Raw genomic sequence first — 14,982 nt, forward strand, 5'->3', positions numbered from 1 at the left:
ATGATGGTTCGGTAAAACCATCGAAACTAGTCCTGTGAAAATTTTGTAAATTAACGCTGATTTTTGTTGTTTGACTTCTGAATTAGTAAACTCTTTAGTCGTTAGACTGCAATCTGAAGATCTCAGTTTCCAGTCTTTTAATTCATTTTATTTTTTATTTTAAACAGTAATCAGAAAGATATGATTAAACGTACTGTAGAAGGGTGATTACATGGGCCTGACTGGAAAGTGTATGCGTCTACGGAGACAATTAATACCGGATAAGTTTTAAAATGTCTGCTATAAAATATTGTCATATAAAGTTTTTTAAACAATCGCAAATTAAAATCAAAATATCGTCTTTAAAAAATAAAAATTTCCCCTTGTTCACAGTTTTGGTAGCAACAAGCTGCATAAACTCTTAAGAATTCAGAAAAAATAACTTACTACCAGATTTTTCAAAATTTATATATTTTATTTTTAACTAAGCGAACGGTCTTGGGGGAAAACAATTTGACCCAAACTGGAAGCAATAATTTGTTAGCTCTTCCTTTCCAAATTTAAGCAACGATTCGGGTTTTAAATGTCATCAAATTCGTATACGTCACATTTAGATAACAGTGAAATATTTCATATAAATTAAGACATTGAATCACATGTCCTACATTTTACACTACAATGAACTATCAATTTCAACTGCAGCTTCACTGCATAAAAATATTGTTATTTTAAATATGCTGGATTTGACAAGAATTCGCCAAATGTGTAGCAAATTTGAGGAATTGAATATCTGCGGCCAGTTTACTGCGTATGGATAACTTGAAGGACAGGGTGAAAAGCTGCTAAAAAGGTTCGTTCCAGCCTTGTATGTGTTCAAAGGTTAGCTTGTCGCAAAGTATAGTAGACACAGGGAATTGACTTCGTTAGCTCAGATAAACCCCAGTGGGAACAGCCCTTTAAAGCTTGATTGATCGGCATACTCAGAAATTGCCGAATATTTGAAAATTCCGGATAGTCGAGCTTAACTGGAAAAAGAGGCGGCTAAATTGTAGCCAATCTTTAGATTTTTCAGCTAAATAAAGCTTTTGACATTTCAAAAACTAAATAATGCATTTTGCTTTTGACAGCTAAATAATGTATGTTTGACACATAAAAATAGCCCAATGGAACTGAAAAATAAATTCCTTAGCAAGCACAGTAAAACTCTTTTACCTCTGCAAAATATCGCAACGTCTATTGCACATTATGTGCCTTTTAATCCTGCCGCACCGGAGAATAACTAAATAAAGGAAAAGAAAGAGACTTCCCAATCTAGGGGGTTTGTCGTTCTAATTTTTTGAACAGAACGTGTTAAATTTCCGGAATAGAATCATCCTTTGCTTTGGTTGGTAGACCACAGAACTTTTATTCAGATTGGACAGTGACAAAAAAAAGTACGTTGCTTGCTTTGCTACGAACTGTAACACTTTCAATATTCGAGATTTTGCGGAAAAAGGAGAGGGCATTTCCCTCCCCAACTTCCATACTGTAAAATGCATCGGGGGGACTGAAAAGTTTAAATTACATCCAAAGGAATGTTTTTTTAACATTTTGTGTGTTACCTTTATTTATTAAATATCATGTTATTCACACTTAAACCATAAAATTTAGTTCAATAGCAATGTCGCAAAATAATTTTAAAATGAGGATATTTTTAGAATTTCGGACACACAGTTCGACGAGCTGGAGATAATAACCCCCCCCCCGTAGAGTGTTGTCATTGCTTGCTTTGAAATCGTTGAGTTTGTTACTCAAAAGTTCATTAAAGTTTTACAAAATATGAAATCGATAATAAAACAAATTCCAAATTCGTGATTTCAGATGCCATATTCACAGTAGGATTATGTCATTCAAAATTGGATGGCTCTAGATACCGTTGTTCTATCACAGAGGTCGGCAACCTATGACTCGTGGGTCACCGAGTGATCCATTTGGTAATTTCAAGTGACCCACTTTAGTTCCGAAAATAAAGTATAAGATATACAATCATTTTTTTTCTTTTTCCCAAAAAATTTTTGTTGCAAAGTTATTAACGTACCAAATTTGAATCCAGTATAACATAAAAATATCAGTTAAGAGCCCCACCCCCGCCTGACTGGATATGGAATCGGCCGATAGTATGCAGAATGCAGCGACATTGAGCAAATTGTACCATTCCTGGATGCGCACGTCGTTATCTCAGGTGTAGTACATTAGCACAATAATATTGACCTAGAGAAATAAATATTATTATTTAAAAAAATTACCATGAGCAAACAAAAAGCAAAAAAGAGATTATTTCAAGATGAGTGGACAGAAAAGTATGGGTGTATCAAAAATGGTGACAAACTGATATGTACTTTATGTACAGATATAATTGCCGCCAGGACTTATAATATTGAGCGACACTTTTCTTCAAAACATAAAGATGTGAGTGAAATGGCAAATGAAGATAAATCTGAATACATTGCTAAATGTGTATTAAATTTTGGAAAACAAAATAAATTCTTAAAGAGTTTTGTTACCAGCAACAATCCCGCTACGTCTGCCAGCTTTGTTGCAGCTCTTAGCATTGGTACCAGCGGAAAACCATTTACAGACGGTGAGTTTTTGAAAAACGCATTCATAAATTGTTCCGAACACTTATTTAATGACTTTGCAAATAAAAACAAATAATTGAGAGAATCAAAGAAATGCTATTGTCAGCTAGAACAGTTCAACGTCACGTTGACGATATGGCCAGGAATATTAATGAGCAGGTCAAAAATGATTTGTTATCTTGTGACATAATTAGCATTGCAGTTGACGAAAGTACCGACATAGTGTTGGTAGGCTTGCAATAATTATTAGATTTGCATCAATAAATAGCTCGAATGTCAGCGTTCTTGCTTCAATGAGTGACACCACCAAAGGCACTGATATTTTTCGTCAAGCACAAGAGTTCACAAATTTAAAAAATGGGCAAGTATTGGATTTAAAAAGTAAACTATTTTTGATAACAACTGACAGTGCTCCAAGTATGAGAGGAAAAATTGTTGGATTTGTAAAACTAATGGAAAATGAACTTGGCCGTTCACTTTTATCATTTCGTTGTATCATACATGAAGAAAATTTATTTGCAAAGGCATCTACACAACTTAAAGATGTAATAGAAAAAGTTGTTAAGATCGTAAACATGATAATAGCGTGATCAGCATCAGCATTAATACACAGGCGCTTTAAAGCTTTTTTGGAGGAAATTGAATCGAAATATGGAGATTTGTTATTACATTCTGAAATACGATGGTTAAGTCGGGGCAAAGTTCTTAATAGATTTGTAGAGTGTTTTGAGATATACAAATATTTCTTCACGAAATCGGTGAAAATTATCTCGAACTCAATGATAAACAATGGTTTTTAAGACTTTTGTTCTTAACAGACATAATGAACCATTATAATGATTTCAACGTACGACTCGAAGGAAATAACCACACAATTTTGAAAATGTATGAGGAATGGAAGAGTTTTACTCCAAATTTGATATTATTTGAAACTGACATAAAAACTAAAAAATTTCATTTCTTTTCCTTGTTAAAAGGGAACATGGAAAAGAAAATATCGATGAATGCAATCTAAATATGTTCGAAACTTGGATTTCGGTCATTAAAAGTGAATATGAAAGTCGGTTTCAAAGTCTTAAGAAACATGGAAAAATGTTTACATTTACAATAAAGCCCGATGAAATAGAAGAAAATATTATAAATTTACAGTATTTTGAATATCTAAGAATTGACAATTTTAGTTTAGAAATAATTGATTTTAAAAGTTCAACATTATGGACGGATAAATTCAAGAAATTGCGGAACGATTTGGAAAATACAGAAGATAATCATTTTCTTATGATATCAACATGTTGGGCATCACTTCCTACGAGGTTTTCATCATTAACAAAAATTGCCTTTGCCATTTTGTCCACATTCGGGTCCACTTAAAAATTTGAGCAAATATTTTCATAAATGAAATTTATTTTACGCAAAAACAAGAGCAGATTAACTACTGAAAATTCAGATGCTTGTGTTCAACTAACTATAAGCCAGACTTGACTAAATTGACGTCACAAGTTCAACATCAGGGGAGCCATTGATATCGTAAAAAAAGCTTATAAATAAAGTTTATTCAATTATGTTTGTAATTATTTTCTTAATAAAATATATCTTATTATTTACTAAAATGCTGTTTTAATACGAAAATATCTCTGACCCAAACCTCTCTTTAATACTTGCATTTTGGTTATTTTGACCCGCGACCAAAAAAGGTTGCCGACCCATTCTATCACAACACGAGAGCGAGAAATATACATACATTTATGCACATTTTTCATTATTTAATTTCTTCAAATATAATACAAAACAAATTTCACTATCCATATTTTAAAATGATGATTCATTGGACGGAACGATTTCCGCATTGTATATCCAACCAAAAAATGCTAATATAGCACTAAACCTTCATAGACCAAACACCCTCCAACCAATTTTTAACACTAGGCAAGTTTTAGATATATAGTCAAAAGTCGTTAATCCGGACTCGTCGGGACTTTGGCGATTCCGGATTATAGATCATCAGTTTAAATCTGGTAAGATTGCATGCAGAAATTATAAAATTAAAAATATGAAACCGTAATTTATAAAATAAAGAACAATTATGATGTAAAGGATATCAAAATTTACAAAAAAAAAAGGCTTAATATTTATTTGTTTACTTTACGAAACATTTCTTTCAATGCAAGTTATTTAAAGTTGCTTTGTTTTTTATGTGATAATACATTCTCTTTAATTCTATAAACATACATAATTTCTTGTTCAGTTACAAAGTTTTGCTGTTCAAGTCCTATAATTGCTGTGTCTACCGACTAATTTGTCAATTGAAATTTTTTCGTTTTCAATAACCTCTGTCACTTTCTTCGCTATCGGAAGCGAATTATAATGACGAGGAATTTGATTTTAATCATATCAAAGACGGAGTACATCGAGATGAAATACTACATTCAGTAAGGAATTATAAGCCAAATAAAAAATCTGCCCTGAAGATAAGGATAGTGCTGACAGATCAAGTTCCAATTCATTGCGTGCCACGGTGTTAAAGATAAACAAAGTTTAGATAAACAAACGTTAAAGATTAGATAAACAAAGGATATGCCTTTATCCATTTTTTGCAGCAATTCCACTTTTTAATGAACTTCGAACTATACTTTCGCTTCATAGATCCTTTACATATTAATAAATATATATCAGAAATTCTATTTGACATAATCGAAAGTTCAAGCTTACTTTTATAAAATTGCTCTAACAGTCTGCAAAAAATAATAAGCCGGATCCAATTCGAAGATTAAGGAACAACGCAATCTGCAACATTAACTGAAATAGATAATTAGATAATTTTAGCTTAGCTTATACCATCCGTTATACATTAAACGTGCACTCATAAAAGTATTTGTGCACGCGCACAAGCATATTCGCAGCCGTAAAGGTCTTACGCGCATGCGCAGAAAGTTTGTAGCTTTGAGGTCCGGATTATAGATCATTCCGGATTATGGGTGTCTGAATTAACGACTTTTGACTGCATAAGAAAAACGTGTAAGGTTCCTAGTGAAAATACAGAAATTAAGCAAATTTTAATTACCTGTTGCCTTGAGGCATATGGATAATTTGTCGTAGTATGAGCTGGCTGTTGATAACTTTCATACGCAGACTGACTGGAGCGCTGCGCAGTAGCAGCCGCGGCATAAGGTTGAGCTGAATGCTGCACAGTGTAACCAGCAGTTGCTTGATTGGTAGAATAATTCGCTGGAGAGGGTGTAGCACTCCTAGACAAATAAGAAAATTAATTTGTACTGAATAAAAAAAATACATTACTAATACAACGATACCTCTGTATACTTTGAAATATGACCTGTTTGGATGCAAAATTTTTAGTTTGGGAAATGGACATGTTTTTGGAATATGATCTTACTCGAGTTCAATGAGAAACTACTACGCACACTACACTTGCAGTAAAAAAACTGGTGCTATAACTGAATTTTCAACTGAGAGGTTACAGGACATTAAAAAATCGCATTTCATCTGGATAGCAGAAAAACATTTAATACATAAATTAGTATTTTAGTGTTAAACAGTATTATAATAAAGATAGGATTTTTTTAATAATATGAACGGATTGATTATTTTCCCTTTTTTTCTTACTGGAAAAGTTCATATGGTGTATGTCCAGGGATCTAGATTGCATTGACATATACTGAGGTACCACTGTATTTAATTTGGCAAAACTAATACACTAATAATGAATTTATTTAACAACTCATTCTATTTAAACTATGAAAATTTTTAAAACAATCTAATTCTTAAGGTTCTATCAATTCAGTTTTTAATGAAATTTAATACTGGGAAAAAAGTATACCTCAAATCAAAAGAAATACATCTAAATATCTTTTATATCACTTGTAAACAAAGTGATTTCTCTCCTTAGACCATAGCATTTGAATTAAAAAGAAGAATCTTCCCACTCATCACTTAATGAAGAACACAACACTTTTTGATTATCTACAACCCTCTCCCAAAAGTCACCAATTTGTTAAAAGCAATACAATTACAAAATCTGATGAAAATTTATTCACAAAAAGAAAACATATAGGCAGTGTTCTTCCCCTCACAATGAATTTTTGGTACTCCTCTGTTATTGGGACTGAATTTAGAAATGTATGTATATATGTAATCATGTATATACACAAGTATGTATGAATACATACTTATATACATTTCTGAATCCCGTACCAATAAAAAAAGAGTACCAAATTTTTTAGATGATTTTGCAATGAAATTATTTTCAAACCCCACAAAATTTTGCAGGTTAAGATTTTAGGCTACATCATGTAACATAAGAATTCTATTTTCTTTAGCTGCATACATCTTTAAAATTTCAGACTAACTATGAAGTTTTACTCTATCTTCCTACTTCCTCTTAACCTTTAAAAGACGAGTGGCCTAAGAATCGGCCAGAGCTGCAGTGTCTCAAAAAGACGGCTGTGGCTGAAATATCGGCCAGCGAATTCCCCTTCCCAGTTTTGGTGTCTACAAAATCATAACTGTGATTCACAGTGAAATGTTCATACCCAGCATTTCTTAATTCCTCTTTTTTACATCCTTTCAATCAGTTTGAAAACATAATGCTGCCATCTGCGATGATTTCCTGAATGACTGTCATCAATGTTGTAGCACAATGATCGGGAACGGCGACCAGAAAATATTCTTTGCTTTCCCAGCATACTCACATCTTCGAAAGAACATATCCAGCTTTTTTTCGGGGGGGGGGAGACTACTTTAAAGTATTTATTTTAATTTATTGTTGGCATTTATTGTAATGGAAGTTGGTAAAATTCAATCAACGTCAATTCTTGACACCAGAGATAGTAAAGCGAATGGCAATGAGGAAAGAAAGACGCGAGCCTTCAAACCATGTTCTGGCTTTATATCCTTTTTTTTGTCACAGCAAGAACGTACGGAACAATGTTATATAAGAGCTTTATTAGATACAAAAGTTAAATTCATCAGATGATTTTGAGAACAAAGTCTATTGCTATGAATTATTCCTTTGTCATAAGGTAATTGCAAAATTGTCTAATCATCATATTAAAAAAAATGGCAAAAAATAACAAGTGATATTTCAATTGCTGAAACGCAATATTTGGCGTGTTGTTCAAGCATGTTTTCTCATTTTTCCCCGACGCCGCTCTAACAGAATAGTAACAAAAATTGGCTCTAGTGTAGTATTGGGTTCCCTTCGATAGGCAACAAATTTTGTTTAATTTTGATGATGAAATCCCATTTCTGGTTACCATGATAGTTTTAGCTTCCCAATTGTTTTTTTTAAAGTGAAAATAGATCAATGTGTACATGGCTAAAGTCAAGGCAGTGTGCAATGCCGAGTTTTTGTAAATGGACACTGAGTTTGCAATTCAACTTCTTATTTTGGTTTACAATTGGCTGTCCCTTGCTTTTTGGCAATTCATTTTTGACAAAACGTTCGGCACCAGGAAGGCACAATTTCAAGATGGCCACTAAACAAAACCAAAATAAGAAGCCAAAGAACAAACAAAACTGTGTCCATGTACACATCGATCTATTTTCACTTAAAAAATCATCAGAGAATTCCACAAACTAGGCATTGCATACTGCCTTAACTTTGTCCATGTACACATCAATCCTTTAAGATAAAACAAAGTTAAAACTATCATAACCAGAAATGACAAATGAATTTTAACAAAATTTGTTTCTAATTGAAGGGGCACCCAATTCTACACGAGAGCCAATACATTCCAAATGGCAGCAGTTCTACAGAATACTGAAACTATATAATGTGCATGATCAGAAAATGAAAAAAAAAAAAAAAAAAAAAAAAAAAAAAAACATTGTCACACAATTTGGCTCTACTCTTATAATGTGCGCTACGGTTGCCAAATAGGGCGATATGTGTTGTTCACTGGTTTTTGGCATGATCGTGTATTCTGAACAGCGATGATTGGCTTCTGTGGCAACCCTTTTTACATGGAAACTTGGATTTGCTAGTTGGTTCGTGTGGTAATTGATTTATGACGTGTTGGCAAAATTTTAGTCGCATGCCTGGTACAACTATTTTTTTCGGATAGCTGGAAATTCTACAAGTATTTAGGAGGAGAAGGTTTTGAACATTTATTTGTGAAACTGTCAACACTTTTGTGTGTGAAACATTTGTGCTGTCATATAAACACGATAGATTACGTGACAGCGTGTTAACCTTTTAACTGTCATGCCCGAGCACGCCCAAGTATTACTCGGGGTTATTTTTTTTTTGAGTGCATTGTACCCGAATATATATCGAATTATACCCGAATATATATCGGAAAACGTTTATTTCGGCTTCATCTATTTGTCAAACCCGACTGTATCTCGGGAAAAGTTAATGTGCACTCAATTCAATAGATGGCAGCACTTTATTGAAGATTTCAAAGGTTAGAAGTTCTTTGGTTTAAAATGTGTGGTTTTTTTTTTTTTTTTTTTTTTTGTTGTAAAATGGCGTCCAGTTCTTTGAAACGTTATAAAGATGATTTAGATCAGGGATAGGCAACGCGGTGCCCCCGATCGATTTTTAATGCGCCCTCACTGGACTAATGTAAATGTATGGTAGCCAGAGCGATTTACTTCCTCTTGTCAAACGGTGATATACAGCAAGTACTGTCTGACCACGTATTCCACATCTATGTAAACATCCGGTTTGGGGCGAAAGTGAGCACATCTATCAGTTATGTAGGGATGAGTGCAGTAACTCGGTAGACACCAAATGTCCCCTGACCTTCGATTTCACCCACACACCTTCAGCCTTCAAGAGGGAAAAATACCCACGCTTTTCGTCCACACCCCCTTCAATTAAACTGACCCATCTTGGCCCTCAGCCAAACTGCTCTCGCTAGCGTGGTTAGACAGTAGTCAGTTGAGTTTAGGATTGTGCATAGATTAGCAGTTTGCTTACCTTGAGCGTATCTAATAACATGCACATATTTCTTGTTAGTGTGTGATCGTATTTCAAATAGACCACGCATAGACCATGCATTTAAAACTACCAAGTAATCCGAAATAATTCTTTTCTTTCAAAACCCTCTATGGATAAACGTAAAAGAACATATTATTTTAATGATGAATGGGAACATCTATATTGTTTCGTTGATTACAAAGGGAAGTGTATTTGTTTGTTGTGTAATAATAGTGTTGCAATTCCCAAGAAAAGTAATATTGAACAACATTTTAAGACCGTTCATACCAATTTTGATAGTGACTATCCAATGAACTCTGAAATTAGAAGAAAAAAAAATTATTTCTTTAAAATCTTCAATAACTAACCAGCAAAGTTTTTTACTAAACCACTGCAACAACATAAAGCAGCAACGATCGCGTCATAAAATATCGCATTTGCTAGCTAAGAATAAAAAACCATTTACAGATGGAGAATTAGTGAAAGAAGCCATGTTAGAAGCTGCTGATTAACTTTTTGAAGAATTTAAAAATAAAAACGAAATAGTTTCAGCTATTAACATGTTGCAATTATCGGCACAAACTGTTACTAGAAGAATCAAAGTAATTGCGAAGAATTTGGAGGCAGAATTAGCAAATGATATGGAAAATTGTATTTTCTTTTCGCTACAGATGGATGAATCGGCAGACGTGACAAATATATCACAATTAGCAATTTGCGTGAAGATGGTATTTTCTGATTTTACAACAAAAGAAGAATTAAAGGGAAGCACCAGAAGAGAAGATATCTTTTCTACTTTTAAAAAGTATATAACAGATGTAAAATTACCTGTACAAAAGTTATCATCAATTACAACAGACGGGGCACCAGCGATGACAGGTAAGAAAAAAGGATTTATTGCCTTATGTTACAGGATTCCTTATTCCCGAAATTTATTTCTTATCATTGCCTCATACATCAGGAAATGTTATGCACAAAAACAATCGGTTTTCAACATGTATTTACGATAGTAACAAAAATTATTAATTCCATAAGATCGGGAGCTATGCAACACAGATTGTTTAAATTACTTTTAGAAGATGAGGACGTTCAGTTCACAGATCTTCTTTTACATACTGAAGTGAAGTGGCTGAGCAGAGGTAAAATACTTGAGAGGTTTACCATGCTTTTGCCACAAATAAAGGAATTTATTGCATCAAGAGGCGAATTTTACGAGCAATTAGAAAATAAGGATTGGCTAATCGGCCTCGGATTTCTGACAGATACAACAGCAAAGTTGAATGAATTAAATTTAAAAATACAAGGGGAAAATCAGCATATCGCTGACATGATTAGTGCAGTAAATGCATTCAAATGCAAGTTAGTGTTGTTGAAATCCCATCTATTGAAAAAATCATTATCACATTTCCCAAATATAAAATATACTGTTGAGAGTTTAAATTTGAATAATGAAAATTTTACTGCTACATCATATTTAGAAATTATAGATAAGCTAATAGAAGAGTTTTCTTCTAGATTTGAAGATTTTGCAGCATTAGAACCCGTTCTAAGATTTTTCATAAATCCATTCAATAATGATAAAATGTTTTGGAGCTTAGTCGATGAAAATAAGTATCCTATTTTAAGGAAATGTGCGCTAAAAATTTATTTATATTGTGCAACAACATTCAATTGCGAGTGTCTTTGTTCTCAAATATGAAATATTTGAAATCAAAATACCAAACAAAGCTTAATGACTCACATTTAGATAATTGTTTAAGGACCGGGAACTCTAAATATATCCCCAATTATAAGAAATTAGCTGAAAATATGGACACCCAAGTTTCAGACTGAATCATATTTATCATTATGTATGACACCAACAAAATAAAGTTATAAAAAATCTGTTTTTTTAATGCCTATTTATACCTGTTGATTGTCTGTAATATATGCGCCCTCGGTGATTTTCAAATTTAGTATTGCGCCCTTAAGGTCAAACAGGTTGCCGACCCCTGATTTAGATTCTTCAACCGAAGAAGATTTTGAAGGCATCGATACTTACTAGTGACGCAGGTGAAACTGAGGAGAGTGACATCGAAAGTAGCAGTGAATCAACGGATAGCAGTGATGATGATATAGGAAATACGAGAGACTGGTGTGAAATAACTGCTTCTGGCCGATCAGAGCCCTCGCGGTTTCCTTTTACAGGTACTCCAGGTGCAACTTTTCCTGCAAACATAAACTACACTCCTTTAGATATTTTAGAAATGTTTCTGGATCCAAATCTAATGGATATAATTGTCAAAGAAATGAACATTTATTTTGCTTTTTTGATATTTACATTTTTGCAATAATGAAGCTGAAAAAAGATGATTTTCCAAATCGAAAACTTTGGAAGCTGTGTAATGTGACAGAAAATTTACGGAAAAAATTTTATAATTTTTACATACCGGAAAGTGATGTATCAGTTGATGAAAGCTTGATGCCTTATAAAGGAAGGTTATCTTGGAAACAATATATTCCTATCAAACGTGCATGATTTGGAATCGAATTTTTTATGCTTTGTGAGGCGGAAACAGGGTATATTTGTGACTTCATTATCTATATAGGAAATAGTACTGTCTTCAATCAATTGTATACAAATTATGGACTTTCTACAAAAATCGTCATGCACCTATTGAATCGCTTTCTAGGAAATTATTGTGTGACTGTAGATAACTATTAGATGTCACCCGAGCTTGCAGATTTACTTATAGCCCAAAAAAAGAGATATTTATGGCACAGTAAGGATAAACAGACGAGATTTACCTACAGAATTTGCTAAAAGAAAATTACAAAAAGGTCAAATCATAGCTTTTCAAAATGGTATGATTTTGGCTATAAGGCGGAAAGATAAGAAGGATGTGTGTTTGATGAGCAGTATTCATGATATTTCCATGGTCAGCCTCAAAAATAAAAAAATGAAGATATACTTAAGCCGAAGATTGTTTCCGACTACATTCTCTAGCTGTGATCAGGAAATATCCTTTCATCCAACAATTCGAAAATGTCAGAAAAAATATTATAAAAAGATATTTTTACATTTACTAGATAAGGTACTTTGGAACTCATATTTGCTCTATAAATATGTAGTTGAGAAATGTAATACATTTTTAGAATTTTGAATCCAGGTTATAGAAGAGCTTTTACATAAATATATGCTGATGCAGCTTCTGGACAAAAGAATGTTAGTAGACCACCTACAATAGATAACCCTGCCCATCTTACTGAACGACAATTTATATCCCATATTCTTCCTGCGAAACGTGAGCCTAGAAGACAGTGCAAAGTGTGTTGTTCGAAAAAGGTCGACGTGTACATGGATAAAGTTAAAAGAGTGCGCAATGCCATTCTTGTGCAATTCGGAGATTTTTTTTAAAGTGAAAATAGGTCAACGTGTGCATGGAGTGCACAATATGCAATTCGGGGATTTTTTTTTAAAGTGAAAATAAGTCGATTTGTACATGGATACCGAGTTTGTGCAATTGTTTGTCTTGTTATTTTGGCTTTGTGTAGCGGCGATCCGCTTCTCAAGCCAAAATAACGAGTCAAAGAATTGCACAAAATCTGTATCTATGTACCGCCAAAAATCGCCAAGAGGTACACTAAACTATACTTTTACCGATAGTGCAATTCGTAGATGTTTTCTAAAGTTCAAACAGAACGCTGTGTACACGGTATTCTTGAAACTTATTATGTTAATTTAGATATTAAAGCGAGGTGTGCATAGTTCGCAGATTCCTTCGCTGCCTAGATTGTGCAATTCGTAGATTTTTTTAAAGTTTAAACAAGAAAACTGTGTATATGGTATTCTTTCAAATTTACTGTTGTTATGTTCATTTATTTAAGCTAGATGAGCGCAGTTCATAAATTCCTTCGCTACATAGATTGTGCAATTCTTTAATTTTTTATAAGTTAAAACATATCACTGTGTACATGGATTCTTGTCGAATATTTTTGGTTAGAAACTTTACGTTTTTGCTAGGTAGTAATATGGCGGCGTGTAATTTGTCGCCGCATTTGGGGACCTGAGGGCGCATATGAGTAGTTCCCAAAATTTCCTTAGAATAAGACAACAAAGCTTAGGTGTAATAAAGACTTCATTAAATTCCTATGAAATTTTTTACTTTAACTGACTCAGAAAAATAACTTCAAAAATTACGCAGGGCAAACATATATACCATACTCTGTAAGAAAATTTTAATTTCTCACCATATTCAGATTTAAAATAAGGGTAATAAGTTCATATTGCACTTAAATATTCCAGTTAAGATGCAGTCCTTTCATGACAAATTTTATTCATATTCACGGGGTATAACAAATGACGACATAGACGTCAAAATGCTAAGCCTATTACGATCAGGACACATTTTGCATTTTCAAGAATGCTTTTAGAAGAATTCGATGAGATTGAAATTCATATTTCCTTTTCAACTACAGTAAGTTTTCATTGACCACAATCTACCAAGATTAGATAATTAGTATGCAATAATAGGATACTTCGTGAACTGGCCATGAGGTTTACAAAATAGGCTGTTTTACATAAATACAAGGAAAGACGAATGTAACGCAGGATTAAAAATTAAACAGTAATATAATACACTACCACACGAACACATGATGCATTAGTGCATGAACTAACCAAGAAAATACAATGCCTTAATTTGAGAAATCTACGTATTTATTACCAAGATGTAGACACATGATTTAAGACCATGCATAACTTATCAAATTCTACAATTTTTATTGAGGAAAAAGAAGTACATTGTTTATTTAATAAAGATCAGCATTCTAAATTATATGGCAAGTTAAAACAATAAAATATACGCTGAACAAAAAAAAAAAAAGTTTCCGTAATCAAAATACACCAGAACCATTGCTATTATTCACAAATTACGGAAATCAATGGTATAAGAAGATAAATACATTGTTGTATTCGTGAAAAAATTCGTAACATTCATTCAGATGTTAACTTTTTCAGAAATGAGTGTCTTTATATGGTACGCCGCCATCTTAAGCCGGCACGAAAAAATGGCATTCGAAGAAATGAAGTAATAAGAATATTTTGCACAATATGAATATATGCTTAAATATAATTTTGCAAAATACATAAACTTAACTTACCCATACTGCGTGCCTCCAGTCGTGAAACCAAAATAATTATTTGCAGCCATCTTAATTTCTTAGTACGCCGCAAACTATCAACCAAAGAACAACCTTCACTTACGTCAGAGGAACTGCATCAATTTGGTTGCCACCATAGGTACACTGAATACTTAAATATGATGGTCCTTGATAGCAATCTATAAATGAAAAACATTTTTAAAATACACAATTTCACATTAAATATATTATACTTTAAAGTATAAAAATAATTCATATATTTTTACAATGTATAATATTTATATGAATTCATTTAATGGCGTT

General features: G+C 33.0%; 1 protein-coding gene across 3 annotated transcripts in view; it reads right to left on the reverse strand.

Moving 5' to 3' along the window:
• Nucleotides 1-14,834, reverse strand: part of Zn72D (Zinc-finger protein 72D) — a 100,288-nt gene extending 85,454 nt beyond the window's left edge. For all 3 annotated transcript variants that reach the window (XM_085813465.1, XM_085813464.1, XM_085813463.1), the window contains exons 1-2: nt 14,680-14,834; nt 5,659-5,842 (exon numbers count right to left, since the gene is read on the reverse strand). In XM_085813465.1, coding sequence (XP_085669591.1) covers nt 5,659-5,842; nt 14,680-14,729 — 234 coding nt within the window. In that variant the 5' untranslated portion in view covers nt 14,730-14,834. The remainder of the gene's footprint in view (nt 1-5,658; nt 5,843-14,679) is intronic.
• Between the last annotated feature and the right edge of the window lie 148 nt (nt 14,835-14,982).

The sequence above is a fragment of the Stegodyphus dumicola genome, chromosome 3 (assembly GCF_044657685.1).
Source record: "Stegodyphus dumicola isolate Sdum_Otavi_A_Nest chromosome 3, ASM4465768v1".
Taxonomy (NCBI): domain Eukaryota; kingdom Metazoa; phylum Arthropoda; class Arachnida; order Araneae; family Eresidae; genus Stegodyphus; species Stegodyphus dumicola.